General features: G+C 40.4%; 1 protein-coding gene across 8 annotated transcripts in view; it reads left to right on the top strand.

Annotated features, from left to right (window-relative positions):
• The window catches only part of NTRK2 (neurotrophic receptor tyrosine kinase 2), a 312,631-nt gene that overhangs the window by 205,132 nt on the left and 89,348 nt on the right, over positions 1-18,151 (top strand). For all 8 annotated transcript variants that reach the window (XM_077474847.1, XM_077474853.1, XM_077474851.1 and 5 more), the window contains one exon: positions 10,709-10,897. In XM_077474847.1, coding sequence (XP_077330973.1) covers positions 10,709-10,897 — 189 coding nt within the window. The remainder of the gene's footprint in view (positions 1-10,708; positions 10,898-18,151) is intronic.

Here is an 18,151-nt window from a genome sequence, read left to right as displayed (position 1 = left end):
GGTTCTTCTGTCGCCGCTGTCGCCGCTGTCGCCGCCGCCTTCCGTTCTTGTTCTTCTTCTTGTTCTTCTTGTTCTTCTCCAGGAGATGTTGACACGTCGCTCTCTCCGGCCGGAATGCCAGAGCCGCGCTGTGCGGCCACTTATATAGTGACAATGGGGCGGTGTCACATGGTATATGTCACATGGGTTGGTCACATGGGTTGATGTCACATGGGGACTATGACATCGTAAGGGGGCGGGGTCACCATGTGACCAACCCATGTGACATATACCATGTGACACCGCCCCATTGTCACTATATAAGTGGCTGCTCAGCGCGGCTCTGGCATTCCGGCCGGAGAGAGCGACGTGTCAACATCTCCTGGAGAAGAAGAAGAAGAACAAGAAGAAGAACAAGAACGGAAGGCGGCGGCGACAGCGGCGACAGAAGACCGGGCCACCGCCTCTAAAAGAGCTATAAGAAGGTGCGGTGGCCCGGCAGAAGAACGGAAGGCGGCGACAGAAGAACGGAAGGCGGCGACAGAAGACCGGGCCACCGCCTGCAAAAGAGCTATAAGAAGGCGCGGTGGCCCGGCAGAAGAACCGAAGAGGGGGACAAGACCCCTGAAGACGGAAGACCCTCGGAGCTGTGCAATAAAATATTTTATCTCGTGTGTTGTGTTTTTTTTTGGGTACTTTTATTTTACAGGTGAATGGGTAGGGGTACATTGTACCCCATACTCATTCACATAGGGTGGGGGGCCGGTATCCGGGGGCCCCCTTATTAAAGGGGGCTCCCGGATTCCGATAAGCCCCCCGCCCGCAGACCCCGACAACCAACGGGCAGGGTTGTCGGGAAGAGGCCCTTGTCCTCATCAACATGGGGACAAGGTGCTTTGGGGTGGGGGGGCCGCCCCCCTTTCCTGGCCGGCCGGGTAGCGTGCTCGGACAAGGGTCTGTTGTGGACTTTGGGGGGACCCCACACGCCGATTTTTTTCGGTGTTGGGGTTCCCCTTTAAGTCCATTCCAGGCGGCGGAGCCCGCGACGTCTCCGTCGCGGGCCCCGCCTACCTGCACACGCGCTCGAAATGAGCGGACTGTTGCCTCGTGTGTGGGCGAGTCCGCTCATTTCAAAAGTTGCGCGGACTTAGTACGACGAACAAAGTTTGCCGTATTTGTCCGCTCAAAAAGTGCCGTGTGTGGGCGTGTTCGTTCATTCAAAAGTTTGAGCGGACTGTTTGACGAACTTAGTTTCGGCAGACAGTCCCCGCGTGTGTACGCCGCCTAACTTTTGCGCAAACCAATCAATATACACTTAATACGATTTTTTTTAACCAAAAATATGTAGAAGAATACATATCGGCCTAAACTGAGGAAAAACATTTTTGGGGAGAATAATGGAATATTTATCATAGCAAAAAGTAAAATATATTGTGTTTTGTTCAAAATCGTCGCTCTTCTTTTGTTTATAGCACAAAAAAATGCAGAGGTGATCAAATACCACCAAAAGAAAGCTCTTTTTGTAGGGAAAAAAAAGACGTTGATTTTGTTTGGGTGCAGCATCGCACGACCGTGCAATTGTCAGTTAAATCGACGCAGTGCCGTATCGCAAAAAATGGCCTGGTCATTGAGCAGCCAAATATTCCGGGGCCAAAGTGGTTAACAAGGGAGCCCCTTGATCCTGGGCCCCGCTATGTGAATGAGTATGGGGTACATTTTACCCCTACCCATTCACCAAAAAAAGTGCCAAAAATAAAGACAGGAGGCAATTCCTTTATAAAAAAAAGAGCCCCAATGTAGATTTATCATCAATCATGACTGCCCATACTAATTCACATAGGGAGGGGTCCAGGATCTGGGGCCCCCCTTGTTAAAGGGGGCGTCCAGATTCCGATGAGTCCCGTGTCCACAGACCCCCACAACCACAGCCCAGGGTTGTCAGAAAGAGGCCCATGTTCCCATCAACATGGGGACAAGGTGCTGTGGAGTGAGCAAAGCCCCCCACCCTAAAGTACCCCCCCATGTTGAAGGCATGTGGCCTGGTATGGTTTAGGAGGGGGGCTGTTTGCTTGTTCCCCCTTTCCCCCATAGCCCTGTGTGAACTTTTACATATCCATCTGGTATTTACACACTTTGGACTTTTCTGGCTACCAGAAGGAGCCGTGGAGGAGTTAGGAAAAGTGAATATATGCTGCTGGGGAGGGGAGGTACTAAGTAAGCCTTTTACATTGTTCTGCATTATTATAGAAATGGTTACTTTAATGCTCAGTCTAAAATATTAACCAAGAACAAAATGACTATAGTGTATATACCAACTGGGCAGCACAGTGGTGCAGTGATTAGCACTCTTGCCTGAGCAGTAAAAAGGGTCGCTGGTTCGAATCCCAACCATGACACTACCTGCCTGGAGTTTGCATGTTCTCACTGTGCCTGCATGGGTTTCCTCTGGGTGCTCCGGTTTCCTTCCACACTCCAAAGACATGCAGGTAGGTTAATTGGCTTCTGTCCAAAATTGGCCCTAGTATATAAATGGGGGCCTTGGATTGTAGGCTCCTTGAGGGTAGGGGCTGATGTGAGTGTGCAATGTACAGGGATAGGGACAATTGTAGACACTCACTCAGGTTGAACTGGATGGACTGGTGTCTTTATTCAACCTTACAAACTATGTAACTGGAGGTGCTATGGGGCTGATTCACTAAAGGCAAATAGGCTGTTCACTTCACAGTAAGTTGTAATTTGCAAGGCAATTTTCCCCAGAGTTTAGTGAGCGTGGTGAAATATCACTTTGCAAAGAATACCAAATCATGTTTTTTTGGATGATGGAGGTCAGTAGAGTTTCACTAAATTCTGGGGAAAATTTCCTTTCAAAGTGCAACTTCCCTTGCAAGAGAAACCATTTGCCTTTAGTAAATCAAAACCTATGAATATTTCCAGTCACAGGAATGACTTGCTTGACATATGACAGTCAATAATAGGTGTCAAAATCCAGCTACTTAGATCATTGTGACAAGTAATTAGGTGACCTCATTTAATCAGTGTAAGCGGAGATTTTGCACTCTTTCCAGTGCCTGCATGATTCATGAGAGGGCATGCCACGGCTGCTTGTCAGCAGAAATCTGTTTTTTAAAATGACTTTTCAGAAAATTGTTTTCTCATCTGTGATTCCTGGGTATTCTGCTCCACAGCTAGCATCATCTGCATGTCCGTAGCTGTAATGTGATTTAGTTGGTGCATTAAGGGAATGGAATTTAGGCGATTTCATGTAAAACAGCTAATTTGTCAAATAAGCAAGCATTTAACAGCATGCGTCATCATTGGATCCATTTATCAAAAGCTTTGCTATAAGCTGATGTAGTCAATGACCACATAGAGTTCAGACATGATAGACCAAGCAGGAAGCAGTGTTTCCAGAGCAACCATTTGCAATCTACAGTTGCATTTATTTGATTTAAAATTTTACTCTTTTTCCTTATTCACTACATATATTTTGAGATTTACATTTTTTTTTTTTTTTTGAGATATGCAAATTGTTGGGCGTATCTTGGCAGTTACATCATATTTTTGGGAATTAAAGAACACTGTACCAAAATTGTAAGTGTTTATGTCAATCTGTGGCCACACTATGCACAAACAAGTATTTAAATATTCTTAAAGTATACATCAAGCCAAAACATTTTTTCTTAACCACTTGCCGACTAGCGCACGCGATATACGTCCTAACTTTGAGGACGGGTATCGTTCTTATGGCAGCAGCTAGCTGCAAAAACCCCGGTATCTTCGTATTCGGTGGGCGGTCGGCTACAAGATAAAAGTGATTTCTGCGGTGGATTTGCCGCAAAATCACTTATATCGGCAGTGGGAGAGGGGCCCTCCGCCACTGCCGACGTCTCTGTTAAGCGGCGATCCGGTCCTTTGATGTCAGTGGCAGTGACAAGTGAGAGGAAGATGGCCCCCACCCGTCTCCATGACATTGCAGGACGGAGGCGATGTTAAAACTTCACTTCCGCCCATAGCTCTTAAAGGGTCATTTTTTTAAAATAATTTTTTTAAATGACAATTTTTTTTTATTGCATTTTAGTATAAATATGAGATCTGAGGTCTTCTTGACCCCAGATCTCATATTTAAGAGGACCTGTCATTCTTTTTTTCTATGTGTACATTCCTTGTAATAGGAATAAAAGTAACATTTTAAATTTTTTTTAAAACAGTGTAAAAATAAAAAATAAAAGGTAAAATAAATTAATTAATTTTTAAACACGCCCTGTCCCGACGAGCTCGCGTGCAGAATACGCATACGTGAGTATCGCCCGCATATGAAAACGATGTTCAAACCACACATGTGAGGTATCGATCAATAGAGCGGGAGCAATAATTCTAGCCCTAGAATTCTTCTGTAACTCAAAACATGCAACCTGTAGACTTTTTTAAACGTCGCCTATGGAGACTATTAAGGGTAAAAGTTTGTCGCCATTCCACGAACGGGCGCAATTTTGAAGCATGACATATTGGGTATCAATTTACTCGTCATAACATTATCTTTCACAATATTAAAAAAATTGGGCTAACTTTCTATTTTGTAATTAAAAAAAATGTATTTTTTCAAAAAAAAAGTGCGCTTGTAAGACCGCTGTGCAAATACGGTGTGACAAAAAGTATTGCAAGGACTGCCATTTTATTCTCTAGGGTGTTATAAAAAATGTATAATGTTTGGGGGTTCTAAGTAATTTTCCAGCAAAAAAAAACAAAAAAACTGTTTCAAACTTAGAGCTAAGGCTCGATACTTAAGTGGTTAATTTTGGATAGAGAGGATCAGGTTTTTACAGATATCTGGGGCTCCATTAGAGATCCTCACTTGCTATCTTGTTGACAATGTTTTACTTGACAAGAAGTGAGGGGAAATCAAATAATTTTTTAGAAGAATAATGGAAGGCTAAAAAAGGCAAAATGGATTTTTTTTTATTTTTGTCTGTGTCCCTGTTACAGACTTTCATTTCAATTCTGTTGCATCTGGAAGTTCACCGTTGTCACAAGAACCGGTTCAAATCCTTTTTCACTCTATTCAAAACTAAAACAAATGTTTTTTATCTTGGCATACACTTTAACAAACTGTAAATTAGTTTTATAACAAGCCAACACTGACCTTTGTAGCTTTAAACAATGTGGGGCAATTCATTCTTAAAGTTCAGAGCAATACCTAAGTCATTCAAGTCATGGTCTGGGGCAGCTGCTCTCTATTTACATTAGAGGGGGTTGTAACTGGTCAATCACATTCTATTCAGCAATGCTAAGCGAAGTGCCACACCTTGATGTATATTATTTATTTTAACTTTGTCACAGTCTGTACACCACAATGTATATCACATATGACAGACCACTATGCCCTTTTTTACACATTCAGCAACACAGTAGTGTAATACAACTGGAAAATATTGCAGCACACTGCTGGAGGAGCAGGCTGTGTGTGTCTGCGCCTGCTCTCTTCTTTTCTCCCCAGCCGCCAGTGTGTAGCCGTGTGTGCTGCCGGCTGCTTGTGCCTCTTTCCTTTCACTTTCCCATCCTTACCACCATCATGTTGCTGGAGCGACTCTGTGTAGTCAGGGAGAGCTAGGAAGAGTCTGAATGCTGGGACTGAGCCTTGTTAGAGACCTAATCGTGAGCCCATCAGCCCTCCATTGTAGTAGTATAAGTGTCACCGGCGCAACTAATAGGCAGTGATAAGTGTATAAATTGGCTGCAGCTAGTGTACTGTGGATAGGTGCACTCAGTACATGTATAAACAACAATATAAATATAACAATATATATATATATATATATATATATATATATATATATATATATATATATATGCAAAAGAAATATTGTATATTAAATACAGTTACCTCTGACGAAGTTCCGCCCCTTGTGGAAAGAAACGTGTACGTTTTCAAGCTGGGTGAACACCCCTACTATTCACCGATCCAAATCAATACCTTTTATATGGATTGGAGGACTTTAAGCTGTTTCTTGATGATAAGTTGGTAACGACCAGCTCATACAACCTATATATGGACAACCGTCTACAATTGACGGACATTATGGTAATAGATATGGATTAAACATTAGTCCTTGGATTACCATCTGAACACATTTGATGGACTGACACTGCGTTAAACACCTATCAGCATCAACCAGATAAGCAATCAGCTGGATGAAATTGGTATGTATATGACCAACATAATGAATTCTACCATACTGTGAAGAGGATTCTCAATAAACCCAGCTATCAGTGAGTAACCAAAAGAGCTTTACATATGGCTTTCATTGTCTAGAGCAGTGTTTCTCAACTGCAGTCCTCAAGTCGCCCCAACAGGTCATGTTTTCAGGCTTGCCATTAGTTTGTAAAGGTGATTTGATCAGTGAAATTCAGTGTTAATTACCACAGCCATTTCATCTGAGGGAAATCCTGAAAACATGACCTGTTGGGGTGCCTTGAGGACTGGAGTTGAGAAACACTGGTCTAGAGGATACACCTGCACGTTGTGGGCACCTCGACAGAAGGTTATACTGAATATATGTGGCTTTAATTGTTTGATAAACCTGGACTGCAGTGTTTAGTAATCCAATTAATGTCTGTCACCTGTTGCACTGTGCAGGGCAAAAAACAGCAGGAAATAATATGCTGGAAGATAGCCGGAAATATTGAGAGTTATTTATTATATTATAATTTATGATTCTGTGTTTCATACTTTATCATATTCGGGATATCTACTGGACTTTTGTTTGGACAGATTTAAGTGTGTTATTGCTAAGGCCTACAATATAAAAACCCAAATTTCTATGCAAAGCAATTGTACCGCTTTGAGACACAAAATTCGGACATAATCATACCACCAGGGAGGTTAAAGATGTTAATTAACATAACTAGTCTGTTGAATCTACAGGCAGGTAGAAGGCGGAGAGTTTTATGTTTTTTTTGTTTTTTTTTAGTGAAAGACTTTGTGTACATCAGAGTTTATCCACATTTGAAGCTCATGTAAAGTAAAGAAACCAGTCAACAGCTAGCGAGTGTTTTTTTTTTTTCCCCTTGCGAAAGCTTTGGTTTTGGAATTTATTTCACATAAAGAACATATATTAAAATACATATGTAGTAGAACCTTTTTTGCAGTATTATTTAACAATCTAGACCTCAATATTTCTGCCATTTGATCACCCCATGAGATGATCTTTATTCTACCAGGACATGGTGTCCTTTGTACAGAAACACTAAATATATATTGGAGGAAAAAGGATATAACTCTAATGCCCTGTACACATGGTCGGAAATTCCGACGGAAAAGGTCTGATCGCATTATATTATCAGAAAATCTGATCGTGTGTGGGCTCTATCAAACTTTTTCCATCGGAAATTGCGAAGCATGCTCAGATAAAATTACGAGACCAAAGCTAATGGCTACTAGCCTCTACGTAGTCCCGTCATAAGCAATGAAGGGCATCCTCGTTCTGAACGATCGGATTTTCAGACAACTTTGTCCGACCGTGTGTATGCAACACTAGTTTCGGACAAAATCCGTCTGAAAAAAATCTTACGGATTTTGTGTTCGGAATGTCCGACCGTGTGTACAGGGCATAACTGTAAAGCTTCCTACAGCCATAAGATAGAATTAATAAGACCTGCTTGATTTTTCTGTATGACATTGACATAAACAAGAACAATCGTTTAGGCCAGGGACACACTTTTATGCACAAAACAGAAAACACCCTTATCCTAGAAGAACAAAAGGGATCATCCAGAAAAATCTATTTCAGAAAAAAGGACTGTGACAATCATCTAATTTGCCTGCAATAAATATAATTTCTAATACGGTAGCTGGAACTAAAATCAACTATTGCTACAACACTTTGTGATTGGTTTACTAAAACAGAAGAGTGCAAAATCTGGTGCAGCTCTGCGTAGAAACCAATCTGTTTGTATTTTTTTTTGTCAAAGCTTCATTGAACAAGCTGTAGGTAGGAGCTGATTGATTACCATGTACAGCTGCACCAGATTTTGCTGTGCTATAACACAGAGAAAAGGAGTGTAGAACCAAAAGTTTTAATTCACTGTACTTACATGGTTATCATATACATTGTATATACTATAAAGAATTCCCATGGAGTATTTTATTAAAGATACTGTAAAGGAAATGTGTAAGTTCTGTATATAATTGAATTCTATTTTTTTATGTATTGCACACTGCCCTCACTGTGCACACAGCACTATTAATATTTTCAGTACACGTTTGCATTCTTTCGAGTCCTGATTAGAATTAGCCTGCCTATGTTATGCCCCTTGTTACCATAAAAGTACAATTGTAATATTAATGTGATACCTACGTAATCATGTGTATAAAAACCTTCAATTGCATCAAAATAAAGCAGAACAGTTATTTGGAAAGATGCAAAGTGTATCTTTTGTGTCTGTTCCCTTCTGCAGTAGTTATTATTAATTTGGAACCACTAATCAATAGAAGGATAGGTGTTGCCTATCTATAAATTCTCATGTCAATACCATAGAAAAAAAAGTATTTTGCTCCAAAAACAATATTAATTTCCGATTAAAACTGGTCAATGTGCAGGTATCCCAGGACAACCACGAGCATTCAAAAATCAGCATTACATTTTTTATTGTACTGACTGTTATCAACTGATTAGAATTGAACTTAAACAGCTAAATACTCTATTGTATTTAGATAGCTTTTAAGGTAGCTTTACCTGGTAACGGCTTTGTATTTCTGTCCATCAAGTCCTAGGATCTAAAGAGCCCTTTCAAACAACACAGCCAAAAGGATGACTTGACTTTTTTCTACTCCAGTTAAGCAACACAATCACCTTCTTGTGTTCCCTTTTTAGTTTCTTTATCCTGTAAGTACAAATGCATGCAAGCCACCTGAATGGCCCAAAGTACTCCCTCTCCCATACAGGGCATGACAAAGGCTAAAAGCACATCAAATCAAAACACGTTTAAAATATACAATACTGTGCAAAAGTCAGGCATGTTTGAAAAAATGCTGTAAATTAAGAATGCTTTCAGAAATAGAAAAGCTAATAGTTTATTTGTATCAATTGACAAAATGGACAGTAAATGAACAGAGGAGAAATCCAAATCAAATTAATATTTGGTGTGACCACTCTTTACCTTCAAAACAGCATAAATTCTTATGCTTATAAATTCTTATAAATGCAGGTAGTTTGTTACAAACTTACTTCTTGGCATATTAAAGGCTGTTTTTATCTTTACATCTGGTGAGTGAGAACCCCTAAGGGGAGTGTGACGTAAGTTTTGGAGGATCTTGGTGTGACGTGCACTAGTACTATCCAGCATTAGGACCACATCCTGTGTCTTTTGGACTTTTTCTCATCACCACCTGTCATCTATATTTCCTCGTGGGTTTCTAAACATATGAAATCTTGTCATACGCTGAAGTGACAATAGCGTTGCTTTAGTATATATATACTAGTACTTATAGTAGTACCTGTGGACTTCATACTATTTGCTGATATAAGGTTGTTACAAACATTTTGGAAAACTAACCACAGATCTTCTGTGGATATAGGCTCCTTTAAATTCTTCTGTCTCTTCATGTAATCCCAGACAGACTTGATGATGTTTAGATCAGGGCTTTGTGGGAGCCAAACCATCACTTCCAGGGCTCGTTGTTCTTCTTTATCCTGCAGGTAGTTCTTAATGGCATTGGCTGTATGTTTTGGGTTGTTGTCCTGCTGCAGAATAAACTTGGGGTCAATGATGGTGTGGCATGATATACAGGCATACCCCACTTTTAAGTATCCAATGGGATGTATTTACTAAAGCTGGAAAGTGCAAAATCAGGCTCATTTCTACATAGAAACCAATGAGCTTCCAGGTTTTATTACCAAAGCTTAATTGAACAAGCTGGAGTTAGAAGCTCATTGGTTTCTATGCAGAAGTGAGCCTGATTTTGCACTTTCCAGCTTTAGTAAATAAACCCCATTGTGTACTTAAAAGCGGGGTATGCCTGTATAAGTATCTGCCTGTGTTGAGGACACCATTGATACAGACACAATCTCCAACTTCATTTGCAGAAATGCAGCCCCAAACTTGCAGCCCCAAACCAGGAACCTGCACTCATTTATGTACCGCTCTCCAGCCCTTCGGTGAACACACTGCCTCCTGCTATAGCCAAATATTTTAACTCATCAGTCCATAGCACCTGCTGCCATTTGTCTGCACCCCATTTCCTATGTTTTTGTGCATAGTTGAGTCACTTAGCCTTGTTTCCATGTCTTATGCATGAAAACATAGGAACTGGGGAACTTGTACTTTATTATTCATCACATGCAAACAATAGATAATCCATGCTCCTATTTAATAAACCAGGGTTCCAACAAGACACCTCTGCTGCAGCAAAAGCCTGAATGATATTTGTGTTATAAATAGTAAAACCTGAGCTGTTGTAGTGACGGACTGTGTTACACACCTTTTGGCCTTCAGCAATAGAATACAGTGCACTTGTCAATATGACTGCAAGTACAAAGGGAACTCAAACCGATGAATCTTTGACTGGATTCATTACCAGGATATATGTTCATATAGTGGCTTGCCAACTTAGTCCTAGGCTATGTTGAACATGTTTACTAATTAGGCCTGCTGGAAGTTATCCCATTATTTACCAGTGTTTTCCTACTTGATGAATTACCATGAAGTAATAGAACTTGTTTTTTTCTTCCAGGTCCCTCCTCTGTGATTAGTAATGATGATGACTCAGCCAGTCCACTACACCATATTTCCAATGGTAGCAACACACCATCTTCTTCAGAAGGAGGCCCTGATGCTGTAATCATTGGTATGACAAAGATCCCCGTCATTGAAAATCCCCAGTATTTTGGAATTACCAATAGCCATCTTAAACCTGACACATGTAAGTTATGGTGTTTTCCTACTCAAACATCCTTTTTTTTTTTTTTAAGTGGTTCTACGCATATATGCATTTGACATAATCACTGGTATATATGTGTCAATTTCACTGGTGTTTTTCCATTATGCAATACCCTGATTTATGGTTTGAAATGCAAACAGAGTCAGGCAGTAAACAACCTCTTCACTTCCAGGTCAAATCACATAAAGAGGAAATAGGGGACACTTTCTTTATTTCTCAAGCTGGACTTAGATGGCTAGAAGTTCAAACAAAAAGTCTTAGGAAAACAAAATACTGAGAAAGTTTGTTCGCCTTTCTAATCATTAGTGGGCCAAATTGACATTTGTTTTTGACCTCAGAGTTTAAAAAATTTGAAGGAGCAGGATGGAACATTTTTCTCAATCAAATTTATTTCTAACAGTGTATGTGGTTTTGTTTGTCAAAAAGACCATTCATTCCAAAATCAAACATTGAAAGCAAACAAAATCTTTTGAATGGCATTCAAATTCTCTGGGAATTCTCGTACACATTTTCCTAAGACTTTCCAAAGAATTTTAATTCACTATTCTACCCATCTATGGTCAGCTTCAATATTGGTCAGTAGAGAATGAAGGAAGGACTCAATTTCAATATTACAAAACAGGGACACAAGCTGAAGAGGACCTTTGTGCAGCTGAATAGTCTGCATATATAAATTGCCCACCTTAAGGTCAACCTAAAAGAGAAGTATGGGATTTTTTTATTTTTTTAAATCATACTCACCTATGTGGATGCAGCTTCAGTCTGATGCTGCATCTGTCCCCCGCTGGCTCTAACACTGAGAACCGAGTGGTTAAACACCACCGATCGCTTGATTCTGAGAACTCCGTGAGCAGAGAGCTGGTGACTGTCAGTCATCGGCTCTCTGCTCTGCCCCCCCCCTCCCCGTGCTTACTGCAGCGCTGGGCTGTGGAGGGGGTGGGAGTGGCCGGCTTAGGCTCTCAGCGGCTTCCTGATAGGCTGAGAAAAGTGCCAGCACTCCCGTGATCCATAGGAGAAGTACAGCCAAATCAGCTTTGGCTGTACTTCTCCTTTAACTTGCACCAGTAGACTGGATCACATTCTCAAGGACTTCAGCAGTTAAATTAGCAGTTAAAGATGTTAGATTTAGGGCCCACCTGATTGGGAATATAATTAATGGACTGTTTAGAAAGGCTTGCATGGTTTATAAATGCTAGTATAACTAAAAGAGATTGTCCAGAGATTCTTTAATCAGAATGTGTGTGTTAAAACATCATCATTTGGCTTTGTAAAAGCTATGGCTGGGAGGCAGAACTATGATTTCTGATGGCATTACATATACTTTTATTTAATACAGATAACAGATTTCAATTGTGATTTTAATTACAGAATACATGAGTAAAATCTTGCACAATGAAAGAAAAATTGTTATTTTCCTATTGTTAATTGTAGTGCTTATATCTTTGGTTGTAGTCTGTATTTTAGAGCCAAGAATGACATTTATGAGATTAATATATTTTGTAAAATATACGATGGCAGGGTTAATGAGTTTTGGCATCCGCTGAAATCATTATTCTTTTTGTTTTTTTTTCCCTCAAACCTTTTAGAGAGTTGCAACACATGCTATAAAGATTTATCTGTGCATAAAAAATATACCAGACAGATTTACTACCCAAAAGACTTCCTATGTAATAACAGATAGTCACCAAGTGAAATGTTTCAGTGATCTGTCGTTAGGCCATTATATGCCAACCATATATTCCTAATCACAGGCAAATTAATAGCTTTCAGACTTCTCTCTACAAATGCAGGAAGTTTAAGTGATCCCACTTATGATTATAGGCAGAACTTTTTTCTTATACTATACTATTATTCTTTACTGGTAATGCAATTATCAGAAGACCACAGGCAACTTTTGTGATGTCAACACTGTTGATCACTATGAGTAATATTGCCAAGTGCAATTTGAAAATATAGAGTTCAGATACTGTAGAATGCCGGCAAAGTAGCAGTATGATTAAAAGACCTTTAGATGTGCCGAAATGCCGGCTTACAAACCGCTACTTACGAAACGTAAACTTGTTACGCATTTCTCCGGCCTGACTAATTATAAGTATTCGGCCTTCTCATGTGTCCCTGATTAATCAAATCATTGGAATAACAAAACCACTTGCCTGTAAAGTTCAATACTGACGAACATTTGGTAATAATTATAAAAGCTGCTGAAATTATATATACACGAACATTAGATGTTATATAATGATTACCTTTTGTTTCACTTGACCCTCCCTTCTAGATTGTAAGCTCTAAGGAGCAGGGCCCTCTGATTCCTCCTGTATTGAATTGTATTGTAACTGTACTGACTGTCCTCATGTTGTAAAGCGCTGCGCAAACTGTTGGCGCTATATAAATCCTGTATAATAATAATAATGAAACACTAAATTGAGAGATTAAAGCAAACCAGTCACACCTGACAAGCTATATCAATCAACAGCAAGTGTCTGCATATAGCTCTGTTAAGTTGAAACGTCTCCTTGCTGCACCTAACAAGAGCCCCAAATTCAGCCTCCAGATCCAGGGTGGCTGAAGGTTACACTACTGCTGCATGACATTATTATTATTACTATTATTATTATGGATTTATATAGCGCCAACATTTTATGCAGAACTTTACATAATAAAGGGAGACAGAACAGTTACAATACCATTCAATCCAAAAGGATTTAGGGCCCCTGTTCTTGGAGTTTACAGTCTAAAAAGGATGTACATATCACATGCAAGGTGGGGGTCCTTTATTAGCAGTCACAATGCATTACGAGTAACAACAAGTGTGTCAAAGTTTTAACTTTGTAGACAGTCAAAATTGACATAATCCAATGGTACCTGATTTCAAAATCTCTACTCACATTTTTAACTTTTCCTGTCATTGTATACTTTACAGTTTATCTAAAGCCAAAATTTTTGGGTTTGCATAGCATTGGGAAAGGCTAGAACATTGATCACATTTTTTAAATTGCTGTCGAATTTTTAATAATTCACCCTCTCTTTGTCATGGTGACTATTTTCTTTGAGACAGAAAGAGAGTGAAAAAATCAAAAATTTTGAGTTATCACTGAAACAGGAAAAGTGCCTAAATCTTCCAACAGTGACACTTGTTCCAGTAGTAACTGTCCAAAAAAGGATTTCCCTAATGAGCTCCTCTTCCTTGAGACAGAAAGTGAATGAAAACCTTCCCAATAGGACACTAAGATAGCAAAGAAAAATGCACAGGGATTTTACCCTTATAGTTAAAAGGTTCATTTGGTTTACCTTCTAGAGTAATGAAGTTAAGGGGGGGGGGGGGGGGGGCTTAACAGTAGGTTCGTAGCTGCAACATAGGAGACTGGATTTAAAGTGATTGTAAAGTGGTGGTAAAGTAAAAAATGTTTCCTATAAAAAAACAAACATGTTATACTTACCTTCTCTGTTGAAGTGGATTTGCACAGAGCAGCCCGGATCCCCCTCTACTCGAGTCCCTCTTCTGTGCTCCTGGCCCCTTCCTCCAGTTCAGTGCCCCCCACAGCAGACAACTTGCTATGGGGGCACCCGAGCCAAGTCACAGCTCCCTGTGTCCATTCAGACACAGAGGCCTGACCTGGCTCCGTCCCCTGTCCCATCCCCCCTGATTGGCTAGCTGTGTCTCAGCCAATCAGGAGGGAGAATCTCGGATGGCTGAAACACTCGTGGACCTCTCTGGACAGAGAGGGGTGTCAGGTAAGTTTGAGGGGGGCTGCTGCACACGGAAGGCTTTTTATCTTAATGCATAGAATGCATTAAGATAAAAAAAACTTCTGCCCTTGCAGTAACTTTAAGTTACAAGTGCAATGGACCTTGCTGGGTTTGGTCCTTTGTTTGTCTTTATCTGGCCCCTGGGGCATGTTTACTCCCACTGACACTAACATAACTCCTGTTACTGACACCAAGCACTATTCTTCCACTGACACCAGTGATGGGACACTATTCCCCCCCCAATGACAAAGATGCACTGTTTTTCCTGACGCCAAGACAATTTTTACTCCAAATGGCCACAATCCGGCCCACTAATGTCTGAAGGACAGTAAACCAGCCCTTTGTTTAGAAAGTTTGGAGACCCCTGACATATAGGATGCAGGTTGTCAATAGCATTACCTGAGCAGTCTTTTTTTTCTGACACCCCTGTAACATTGTTTATTACTTGTTGATTCTTCCAGTAGATATTTTATTTTTCTACCTCCAATAACAGGCCAAGCTGTCCAGCAATAGCAGATAGAGGGTTGGAGCAAACCTATTTTTAACATGCCAGGCTAATGCAGGCCATACATGGTCGAATTTCTAACACATTTTCTTTTCAAAATCAGAAAGTTTTTTTTTTTTTTTTTGCGATCTGATGATGCCACCATTGATTTTCAAAATTCAGCCGACCAAGCCTTCAATTTCACCTCATGTTGTTACAGAAAATAATTTTCGTGGCCAGGAATCTTTTTTTCTCCCCGTAAATTTTCTTTTATTATTACATTTCTCACCCGATTCTCCCATTATTAAATAGAAAATCATTCGTTTTTCAAAAAATTTCCAACATGTCCGATTCCTCAAATTTGATTTCCGCATGAAAATCAGCTGTTGCTGCAGCCCACTAATGGTGCTGAATTCATACGAAAATCGTGTATGGCCTGCATAACCTTTTGGTTAAATGGGCTGGGACAAACCATTGAACATTGACCGGACTGCTAACAAGAATCAGCTTTTATTTATATGGTCAAAACAAATCAACAAAAACTTTTGCTGTATCTGCTTAAAAAGTGTTAGTTGGAGCTGGGCTATAATTTAGTTATTATTTACCTAAATTCCATTGAAAAACTATGGGGGAGATTTATTAAAACTGGTGCACACAGAATCTGGTACAGCTGTGCATGGTAGCCAATCAAGTTCTAACTGCAGCTTGTTCAATTAAGTTTTGGCAATGAAATCTGGAAGCTGAATGGTTTCTATGCAGAGCTGCACCAGATTTTGTACAAGCCAGTTTTAGTAAATAACCCCCTATATGTCTATCTAAAACTACAACGCTGTTGTGCCATTTTTCTGCAGGGCGAACAATGTTCACATCCTATTGCAAAAGTGGAAAAACACCATCTCTCTTCCTTAAGGCCCCTTTCACACTGAGACGTTTTTCAGGCACTACAGCACTAAAAATAGCGTCTGTATAGCGCCTGAAAAAAATGGCTCCTTTCACTCCAGTGTGAAATAAGAATTTAAAAAAATGCTCCTACCCATTGAAATCAATGGAACAGCGCGGCTATACTGCCGGCAAAGCGCCGCTGCGGGCGGTTTTAACCCTTTTTCGGCTGCTAACGGGTTAAAACCACCCCGCTAGCAGCCAAATAGCACAGCTAAAACGACTGTAAAGCGGCGCTGCTTTACCGCTGACGCCCGCACTGCCCCATTGTGAAAGAGGCCTAACACTTCTGTGAGAGGATACTTATGATGAGGGGTGTGGCTGTTACTCATCTCTGCCATATACAGATCTGAATCAGAAGGGCAGAAAGTGCATTTCCACTTACAGAAAACATATTTATTCCAAAATCAATACAATAGAGATCTATGAAGGGAAAATAGGATTGAAGACATACTGTATATTGTACGTTAATTTTTGAATGGATTGCATTTGTGATAGTAAAATGAACGTCCCTAAATTTGATGATGTTAACTGCTTGCCGACCATATACTTTATATATAAGGCGGCAAGTAGGCTCTCCTGGGCAGGATCACATACCTGAACGTGATCCTTCACTTCCGGGACTGGGGCACGCATGCGCACCGTTGGCGACCCGCTCCCGCACTAATTGGACACAGCGGGAGCCAATAAGCCAGCGTCCCCAGCACCCGCCGATCATTTGGGACACAGGCAGAATGGCGGTCCGTCTATGTGAACTAGACCGATCGGCGTTCTGTGAGAAGGGAGGTTTGTGCTCCTTTGTTCCTACAAAGCAGGAACACGGATCTCTGCCTTCCCATAGTACCAGCACCCCACACACAGTTAGTAAACACTCCCTAGGCACACATTTAACCCTTTGATCTCCCCTGTTAACCCCTTCCCTGCCAGTGTCATTAGTACAGTGACAGTGCATATTTTTAGCACTGATCACTATATTAGTGTCACTGGTCCTCAAAAAGTGTCACTTAGTGTCCAATTTGTCCGCTGCAATGTTGAAGTCCCGCTATAAGTCGCTGATCGTTGCCATTACTAGTACAAAAATAAAAAATTCCATAAATCTATCCCATAGTTTATACACATTATAATTTTTGAGAAAACCAACCATGTATCAGAATACATATTGATCTAAACTCATGAAGAAATTCGATTTTTTTATTTTTTTTTATTGGATATGTTTTATAGCAGGAAGTAGGAAATGTTTTTTTTTTCAAGATTGTCGATCGTCAAGGATCTTTTTTTGTTTTTAGCGCAAAAAAAACAAAACACAGAGGTGTATCAAATACCATCAAAAGAAAGCTCTATTAGTGTGGAAAAAAGGACAATTCTTTTTTTTTGAGTACAGCAGCACATGGCAGCGCAATTGTCAGTTAAAGTAACGTAGTGCCATATTCCATAAAATGGCCTGGTCATGAAGGGGGGTAAACCTTCCGTAGGGAAAGTGGTTTAAGCCCAGGTTCACACTGAGCTGCAGGAATGCCGCGTGAGTCAAGCTGAACTTGCACAATTTAACTCCCGCGTGTCAGTCCCGATTTCGGTTGCGATTTCACAGACATCTGTGCGGGTTTCTACACAGATGTCAATGGAAATCACACTCTGAAATCGCAAAAAGTAGTACAGAAACAGTTTTTTCGAAATCGGTGCGGCGCTGCAAGTGCGGCGTCACACCGATTAGCCATTGGTGGCAATTGCCACTGATTTGACATGCAATTTGTGAACCAGGGCTAAATGAGAATTCTTTGGTTTTCCAACACTAAAATAAACTTCATACAAACCTAAACAACTTCTGTTTTGGGTAAGCACATCCTTGGGATGATTAATGCCACACTACCTGGGCCGAGCACAATCTTTTCAATTTACTGGAATTGCTTAGTGCAGCTATTTAACTTTGGCTCGCTAATCATAAATCATATCCCTATTAATATTACAACCAAGAAAACAATTGGCTTTCAGCTGTAATGTACTATTATGGAGCGCTTCACTGCATAAGTAATACAAACCTATACAACACTTTTACCAAACACAGCTTA

The sequence above is a fragment of the Lithobates pipiens genome, unplaced genomic scaffold, assembly GCF_037356315.1.
Source record: "Lithobates pipiens isolate NorthernLeopardFrog02 unplaced genomic scaffold, aLitPip1_a1.2 Scaffold_13, whole genome shotgun sequence".
Classification (NCBI taxonomy): domain Eukaryota; kingdom Metazoa; phylum Chordata; class Amphibia; order Anura; family Ranidae; genus Lithobates; species Lithobates pipiens.
Note: the sequence above shows the minus strand (reverse complement) of the source record. Positions and strands in the feature narration are given on the sequence as shown.